Genomic DNA, 9,337 nt, shown 5'->3' with positions numbered 1-9,337 from the left:
GCTGAATTAATGGGCTCGGCCCATATAAACACCGAATTGGACCGGGCTGAATCTTGTGCCACGTCGGATTGCCACGCTGGATGCCTACGTGGCCTGGGGAGGTTGCTAGTGACCAAAACGCCACAGTAGACGTATTTTGGTCATAAACGTCTACGACCATTCCAGAAGAAAGGTCGCTATAGTCAGTTTATGACGGCCAGCTTTTAACCTTATGTTTTTGGTCACAAAAAGGTCACAAATGAAAATTTGTGACCATTCAGTGACCAATAGTTGTGGTCACAAGTTGACATATTTCTTGTAGTGTATCCGGCGCAGCGTCTTCGTCATCCTCTCCTTCTTATTCTTCGCCCTCATCACTGGAGGCAATCTCCTCCGCCGAGTCCTCACCTTCGGCCGGGTTCAGCCCGAACCACTCCTCCGGCTGAGCGACGCCGGCGTCATCCACCTCAGGAGCAAAGGCGCTGGTATCGGTATACTCGGCGATCGCCAAGGCGCGCTGGATGATAGCTGGCCGCACCGCCTTCAGCTCCTCCTCAGCCTCCTGCTGCCAGGTGCTCAGATGGTCCAAGTTCAGCCCAGGATACCAAGCCCGGACGAACTCCAGAGCCCGCCCAGCGCCGGAGCGGGCCGCTGACGACTTCCAAGCCTCGAAGCGGCCGACTGCGACCTCCAGCCAATCGGCGGTCCGACTTGGGGTGCACGGAATCACCTCGCCAGGCCAGAGGGTGGCCAGCACTTGCGCTCCGGCGTGCTGAAGATGGCGAAGCATGCGATGGGCCGGCTGCAGGCGGGCTTGAAGCCCTAGAAGCTGCTCCTCAAGTGACCGGCTGGCATTCGACGCAATCTCGGCCCCCGCCTGCCGTCACACGTCGCGGTAGGCCTCGATGACTTGGGTGGCGGCGGCTGAGTAGCCGGGGAGTAATCTGCACAAAGAGGAAAGCAGTGACACAAAATAAAAAAACGAATCAGATAGTAAAAGGCAGGCAAGGAAGCAAAGAAGAAGGCGGCCTACCATCAATCAAGTATTCCACCCGGCTGTAGCCTTGGCTCAACGCCTGCCTCGTCTCGGCCCAGTTTGCCGCCTCGGTCTCGTACTCGGCTTTGAGGGCGGCCTCGTTGTCCTGCACCGCCTTCAAGGCTGCCTTGTGGCTCTCCTCCTGGTCGGCCAGCTTCTTGGCCAGGCGGTCACGCTCTTGAGCCAGGGCGGTGCACTCGGCCTCCTTGGCACGAAGGGCGGTCTGGGCTCCGCTCAGCTGGCTCCTCAAGTTGGCATTGGCCCCTGCAATATAAAGAAAGAAGTCGTTAGGAAAAGATCCGACCTGACTACTCGGTAGTCGGCCCAAATCTCGGGGACTACACCCAGTGGATGCACTGACGCGCCCCCACTTAAAAGAAAAGCGAAGCGCTTAGTCCGGCTCTCGGTCAGATCAGTGGCTTTCTGATTCAACTCCTGGGCCTGGGAGTTGAAGGCGGCCGCGCGGAGGTTGTGGTACTCCTGCAGAGAAGACAAGGGACGTGAGTAAGAATAAGATGGTAATCAAGCTTTCCAATAAGCTCCAAGCCGCCTGCTCAGCAGCCGGCTCGGAACTCGGGGACTACACCCAGTGGGTGCACTGACGCACCCCCACGGAAGAAATTAAAAGCAATCAAAGGAGTAGGAGGACTCACCCGAATAACCGACCGCGTCGTGAGAAACTCCTGGGTGTACTGCTTCAGCGCGGTGGCTTGGGCCTGGAGCCGGTTCCGGACGTCCTGCGCCACCACATTCAGCACGGCTGTCCCGCCGCCCGGCGTCCACCCGGACAAGCTGTCGCTGGCCGCTTCTAGGTCCTAGGCCGACGAGCCGGCGTCCACGGTCTTCTGCACGTCCGGCGCTGAAGTCGCCTTCCCCGCGCGTCGGCGAAGCGGTGACGAGACCACAAGATCCCCTCCCACGGTCGGCTCGCCCCCAGCCGGCTGCGCTGGCGGCACTTCAGGCCGGCCTCCTCGGCTCGCTCCAGTCGGCGGCGATGGCGCCGCCTCCCTCTCCATCTCCGGATGGCCGCGGCCGGCCTCCTCCAACGGGGGCACAGGGGTGTCGGGAGCCGCGGCGCGGAGGGGAATGACGAACTGCGGAGGCTGGTTCTGCAGGGCCTCCGCCTCCCTCTCCACATCTGCAGCCTCCGCTTGGGCCTTGGCGGCCGCGACGGCTCGCGCCTCCGCCGACTTCTGCTCCGCCTCCCTAGCCGCCCTCCGCTCCTCCGCCTCCCGCTCCTCCCGCGCTTCCCGCGCGTTTCGCTCCATCGCCTCTAGGAGATCGGCGCGGGGATCTACCCGGCGCGAGCTTGAAGACCCTCCTACGGCTCCGACTATGGAGGCGGCCGGGACTCGCCCAAGGAAAAGAGGGGCCCTGTTTGATAAATTGAGAAAAAGGGTTTAAAAAAACATCAACCGAAGAAGAAGAAAAAAGAAAGGCATGAGAACAGCGACACTTACGCTGAGACCGCCTGCGGCTGCTTCACCACCTTGCGGAAGCGGGCTTCCTTCGCGGCCGCCTCGTCCCGCTTGGTCGTCGCCGCGGTACTCTTGGGCTTCTTCGGCCGACTGCCGAAGTGGGTCGACGCGGCCCGGCGCTTCTACGCGCCGTCCTGGGCAGTCGGCCCGGCGGATGGGCCTGCACCATGGTGATCGGGCGCTGGTCGGCGGCGCGCGATGACTTCGGCCTCGTTGTCATCTCGCCAGTCCTCGAAGCCGGCCCCTAGCCCGGACCCGCCTGCGTCGCTGCCTTCCCCCGCGACGTCGTCTTCCATGGCGGCCGCCCCCAGGTCTGGGTCGTCTACATCATCCATCGTATGGTCGGGGAGGAACTGGCGTTCCACCCCTGCGGCCCCGGCTGCTGGCAGAAGCATGAGGTTCTGCCAAAGAAAGGCCGGCTGGTCAGGAGTCGGCCACCATGAACTCGGCAACACGCAAAGATAAAGAGGAGGAGAAACTTACCACCGGCGGAGGATTGGCGCGAGAGTACGGCACCTTGCCATACTACCACTCCTCGATGAGCTTGTAATTGGAAATGTAGTTCACCATGTAAGACACCTCGGTGTGAGGCATCTCCTTGGTGCTTTGCCGGCATGGGTCGAAGCGGCCGCTCATCTGGTAGATCATATGAGGTCGACCCTGGAGCGGGAGCACCCGGCGCTCCACGAAGGCGGCCACCAGGTCGGCCCCGGACAGACCCTCCGACTGGATCATCACCCGGAGCCGGGCAACGGAGGCGGACCCGCCCGGAGACAGCGACCTGGACCGGAAGGACCATGAAGGCTGCCTCCCAGCCGGCAGGCCGGCTATGTAAGCCGGCAGGTTGACGAAGTCGCCTTGCGGAGCAATGTTCTTCACATAAAAGTAGGACTTCTGCCAGAGCTTCACCAACTGGATCAGCGGGATGGGTAGAAACGGGTTGTTGTCGCTCGCCCCCTGCATGGCGATGAAGGCACCGCATGGGGCGGGCACGCCCGCGATGACGGTGTCGAGCTTGCACTGAAAGAACTCTCCCCACAGTTCAAGAGTGGGGAGGACGCCGAGAAAACCCTCGCACAGGGTGACGAAGGCCGACAACAGCATCACCGCGTTGGGAGTGAAGGTGATGCGGCTGGAGATGATAAAATTCGGGGAACGAGCGGAGGACCCGCTCGCCGGCAGGCCGAAGTCGCGCAGGCAGTGCGAGTGGAAGATTACCCGCTCGTCCTCTTCCGGCACCGGTGAGATTTCCCTCTCCGGCGCGAGGCGGACCCGCACGAGATCCGCGCCCGGCAGCCGCCGCGTCCGACGGAGGAAGTCGACGTGGTCGTCGTGGACGTTGGAGCCGTCCCAGGAGCTCGACAATGCCATCGGGACGGCGCGGCGGCGAGAAAGGTGCGATGAAAGGAGGGTACGCAACCCAACTGCGACGAAGCGACGGCGAGTCAAGAAGATTGGCAGGAAGGCCAAGCGGCGGCAGGTAGCTGCCGTGACGAGAGGAGGAGGAAGAAGGAGGGGCAGAGCGAGGGAGAGAGCGCGAGCGTTTGGCGCTCCCCTCCTCCCTCCTACTTATAGCCTCATGCGACGAAGCCGAGGAGGCAGGACGTGGGAGGGATGTGGGATTAACTACACCCACTCCCCCACGCATCGTGATTGTCACGCCATTACGGTGTGGGGAAACCGCCGCTGGGGCACGCGCGGTCCGTCCAGGCCGCAGAAGATTCGCGCGTGGGTCGAGGCCCTGTAGTGGTGGGCCCCAGACTGCGGCGGCGTCCCGTCGAGCGCGTGGGCTGGCAGGTCCCTCCAGCCGGAGGATGCCACGTGGCGTGCGGACAACGAGCGGTCAGTTCACAGCCTGACTCGCGTGCCGACTGGCACCCGCCTTCAAACTTTGAGATCTCTAAGAGACGGCACACCTAGTCGAAACCGGCTTTTAGTTCTCGGCTCCTCCCCTAGCCGGCTACCTCTCAAGCCGGCTGTGCGAAGGCGGCCCAGCCCTGAAATCTTTGAGAAACAAGACCACGAGAAGGCCGACTCCCAGGAGCCGGCCCCTCAGCAGGCGGCTAAGATCTTGCCCTCAGAGTCTGCACCCACATAACGGCGACAAGATGGGGCGTGGCTACAGTAAAGCCTGCCACCCCCGAATCCCGGCGCACGCCTGGCCACGGTGCACCGTACGGGGCGGCCATCCCCGTCCGGCGCGGCACTGTTGCCACGATGGTCGTGACGTCACCCACGGCGAGCGGCTAGTACGACCCGTGGGTGGCGGGCCCCCTTGGTCAGGGAGATCCCAAAGGGGGTCGGGCTTCCCGCAGCCGGCCTAGGGTATGGCCGGCTTCCGATAGCCGGCCAACTTTCTCCCTCCAAGTAGGTGCTTCATTAAGGAGACAAGAGAAGGTGAGGCTACAGTGATGAGCCGCCTCGCGGCGGCACTGTAGCCATGCTTACCACGACAAAGCCATCGTCACCAGGGGCAAGGTAACAGTAACCAGCCCCCGACAAGACCCCCGGGCGGTGGGGCCGGCCTGTCGACCAAAGGGTCGGCAGCCGGCGGGCCCACCAGTCGGCGGAGAAGCCGGCGGGCGTAGACACAGACGGCTGGGGCCCACGCCCAGCCGGATTACCATTGTACCCCCGGGGGTAGGCTTATATAAACCCCCAGGGTTCCCATGCAGGGGATATCGCTCTTTGGATAGATTTTAAACACCACAAGGAGAAGAGGAGCGGGCTAGCCTGGCCCTCCTTCATCCTTTCACCGAACAGCTCAAGGAGCATTCTGTAGCTACCCTTCGAGCTAGTGATCATGCGGAGACCCCGCAGAACAGCATTAGGGGTGTTATCTCCACGGAGAGCCCTGAAGTTGGGTAAGATTCACCGGCGTGTATGTCTTCGCATTATCCCGTTTTCAGGCACCGGCGATGTTTTATTGGCTCCCACAATGATAAGCCATCCATTGGCATATGTCGCACCAACCATCCGACACCGTTGGAATCTGCACTAATGGTCACATTAGTGCCGGTTCAAATTCAAACCGGCACTAATGTGCTTCACATTTGACCATTTTTCTACTAGTGCATGCAAAGAGCTTACATTTGAGAATGTTCGTTGTCTTCCAAACTTTTCGTGGGTGGAAGGCTTTGAATGGCATCATTTTCATGTATGCACATAAAATTTGTTTCATTTGTTTAATTCTGGTCCCAGAAACACTTAAAACATGTGCATTAGTTGAGCTCACATTATATACTAACGTACAGTACTTGATCACTGAAGTATCTAATTTATTTATGTGAAGAAAGGCACTAAGATGGGACCAAGCGGGCCAAGCAAAATGCGTGCATACGTACTACATGCGACCTACTAATGAGCTACAATTTCTCACACGATGTACGACTAAGTCATTTTCGTTGGGATTAATGTGTGAAATATTTTCTCCATCCCATAATATAAAATCGTGTAGTGTGAAAAATGTTTTTATATTATGGGATAGAGAGAGTAGTTTTGCCGTCAAGAACGGACGGCATATGCACCCTACCTACTGACGATATGATATATGCAGGGCATGGGTTGTCCAACGTCACCAACAATCCCTTGCAGCCAGCCAAGCTTCGCCTCTCTTTCTCCGCTTCTCTTTTCTCTTAATTGGCCAGGTTAGTCAACTAGTTGGCGATTATGGTTAGGTTAATCTTGGCAAGATCTTTAATTATGTTTGTTTGAATACAACTCATGACAAGTGGCAGCAAGATCTTTAATTATGTTTGTTTGAATATAACTCATGACAAGTGGCAAAGCTAAGAACACGGGTAGCACACAATAACATTTGACTTTGGCTGCTGCAGAGTTGCTTGTTCCCAGAAGCTCGTCATTGCAGAACTTGTCATTCGTTCTCTAGGGAAAAAATATGACCAAGTGTTGATTATCCAAAGAATTCCATGGCTAGTAAAAGCATAAACATCGCTGGTCAGACGCATCAATTAGCAGCCCGGAAAAAACAATTAACGGCCGATCAGCCTGCACGATCATGTTCAGCACACTCCTATCAGTTGTCCGCAACTGCTAGGAGCAGTTAACCCCGGTCAAGGGATAAATCAACAATAACTTGGACTGCTATGTATAATAAGCTAAAAAATAACGAAGACAACTTGCTAGCTCTCCGTAAAGAAATATAAGATCATTTAAATCACTTTATATATAATACTCCTTCCGTCTCAAAATTGCACCGAGGTTACGGACCCCCATTCTGGGCATGGACGTCACGCCGCTCATTCTAGAGGATTTGAACCGAGCCAGTCGTGTCGATCTCGTCTCAAACTATCGGTTTGACCCTTCCAGCCGAGACAATAAATTTGGTGACCGCAGCAACAAGACAAGGTACACCAGCGGGAGTGTGAACAACCGGCCGAAACCCGTACGTGCGTGCTGGGTCGTGATCGTCGCGCGGAAGTAAAACACCCGCGCACGGACACGCTACGCCACCATCGGGCAGGTCCACAGGTGTCTGCTGTTTACGGTTCTAGAAGAGTCAGCTCGCCTGAACACACATGTTGACTAGACTAGATACTGCTACCTAGACTCACATGACAAGATTGAACGCAGATCCGTACGGGTGGTACTACTGTAGTAGACTAGTACCGGTAACTAATCTCTCACACCGCGCCGGTCAAACTTCCCCATCGAAAAGTTGATGCACACACGTCCACGTCTAGAACCCAGCTAACAAAAGATTTCAAAAAAAAAAAAAAACCCAGCTAACAAACACTTGCGAGCCAAACCCCGGCCCAACCCGGGACACACTATAAGAGCCACCAGCCATACGGGCCAGAGCCACATATGCATTACACAGTGCAGCCGATAGATTAGCCGAGAGCGATACACGACCGAGCGACTTTTTGATCGGGGGACTAGCCTGCCAGCGATCGAGTCTCAAGTCTCAACTCGAGAGACATCAGCCATGAGCAAGAGAGGCAGGGATGTGTGGGACATGGAGCTTGGAGGCCTGGACACGGCCCGCCTGCTCATGCTCCTCGCGCAGCAGCACCAGCAGCACCACCACCAGCGCGCCGTCGCCGGGGCGGCGCAGGCCATGGGCGGCGGCCGCGTGTTCGAGTGCAAGACGTGCAACCGGCAGTTTCCCACGTTCCAGGCGCTCGGGGGCCACCGCGCCAGCCACAAGCGCCCGAAGCTGCACGCGGTTGGCAACTCCGACGACGGCGCGGCGCTCTGCCTCGGCCGCCAGATGCCCTCGGTGCCGCCGCAGCCGCCAAGGCCGAGGGTGCACGAGTGCCCCGTCTGCGGCCTCCAGTTCGCCGTCGGCCAGGCGCTGGGTGGGCACATGCGCCGGCACCGTGTCGAGGCCGAGACCGCAGCCAGAGCGCCGAGCTGCGAGGCGGCGGCGACCAACACGGAGTTGGCGTCGTGCGACGCCGGCGGGATCTGCCTGGACCTGAACCTGACGCCTTCGGAGAACTGCGCCAAGTGTAGGAACGTGGCGGGGCTCGGCGCTGCTACCGGGCAGGGTGTACATAAGGCGCTGAGCGGGCACATGCGACGGCACCGCGCCGAGGGCGAGGCCGATGCCGAGGCCCACGAGCCGAGCGGGAAGGAATGTTTGGATAAGTTGGGAAAAAGACAACGATACTTGCAACTAGATCCTTGTTGTGTTAGATTGGAAGATACTGATGTCTCTGTTTCAATTTGTTGATTGATGGTTTAAGAAAAGTTGGTGCTTGAATTTGTCACGGATGTTTGATTTAGTCCTTGAACTTGAAAAATACACTGAGCTGGTTCTAAAACTTGGCACAAACGTGCAAATACGGTGTTAATCTCATCCATAGATGTAAAGTGTGTCGACGTGGCATCGTATATGGCTGACGGGCCATCGACATGGCGTGGGGCCCACTTGTAGTGACGAAACATGATTTATATTACTGTGCAAGAGATTCGGATTAAAATTCAGTTCCATGTGTGGGAACGCAAACACCAAATTCATCGCGGGCTCGATGAGCTCCTCGAACATCTCCTCGCACTCGGCCTAGAGGCGGGTGAGCTCATGGCACTTGCGTTCGACCTTGTGCTCATGCTCTATGGACTCAAAGAATGTTCAGTTCTCGACGAGGAGCAGCTCCTCCAGGAAGAGAGAAGCCATGAAGGTGTCATTGGCCCGCTCGGCTACAAGTTGCACCTCAGCCAGGCGGTGTTCCCTCTCCTCGGCTTGGGAGACGACGCTAACACAAGGCACAATGGCGACTGCGGAGGTGGTGTCGGCGGGGAAGTTGAGCTTCACCTGGCTCCGAAGAAGTGGAGTGCCAATGCGTCGTAGATGCATGCCGCCTCCTCCACGGTGGCGAACGTGCCAAGCAACACACACCCCCGCGTTCTAGATAGAGATCACCACTACCCATTTGCCCCATGGCTGGAGCCTCACACCGCAATACTTCGACGACGGCAACTTCAACATGTTCAAGGATGGTGAAGGAATCCGGCGGCGCGGTACTCGGGGTTTGCACGGCTGGAAGCTCGAGGGCTGGTCTGGTGATGTGGTGCTTGTGGATGGCGGCGGGAGCTTGGCGGCGGATTCAACGACGTGGTGATCGGGGGAGGCGACGGGAGGACGTGGATTTTTAGAGCTTGGGCTCATGGACACCATCTATCCTTACCTTTCAATATAGATTTGAAATTCGTGCTAGACAACTAACTTACTGCATGAAATTTTCTCTTTTTTGTTTCTTCCAAATAAAACAACATATGAACTTCAAACTTTGCAAGATAGCAAAACATTCTTACTACAATGTGAGAAAGAACTTATAGATTTGTTTGACCAACATAAATATACAAAATGAGATTTTCT

At 57.4% G+C, this 9,337-nt stretch overlaps 1 protein-coding gene across 1 annotated transcript; it reads left to right on the top strand.

The window, feature by feature from the left end:
* The first annotated feature begins 7,412 nt into the window (after positions 1-7,412).
* Positions 7,413-8,191, top strand: LOC119272276 (zinc finger protein ZAT12-like). Its single transcript, XM_037553792.1, has one exon. The coding sequence runs from the start codon at positions 7,442-7,444 to the stop codon at positions 8,189-8,191; it is 750 nt and encodes a 249-aa protein (XP_037409689.1). The 5' UTR covers positions 7,413-7,441.
* Positions 8,192-9,337: the final 1,146 nt, after the last annotated feature.

This window comes from Triticum dicoccoides, chromosome 3A (genome assembly GCF_002162155.2).
Source record: "Triticum dicoccoides isolate Atlit2015 ecotype Zavitan chromosome 3A, WEW_v2.0, whole genome shotgun sequence".
Classification (NCBI taxonomy): domain Eukaryota; kingdom Viridiplantae; phylum Streptophyta; class Magnoliopsida; order Poales; family Poaceae; genus Triticum; species Triticum dicoccoides.
Note: the sequence above shows the minus strand (reverse complement) of the source record. Positions and strands in the feature narration are given on the sequence as shown.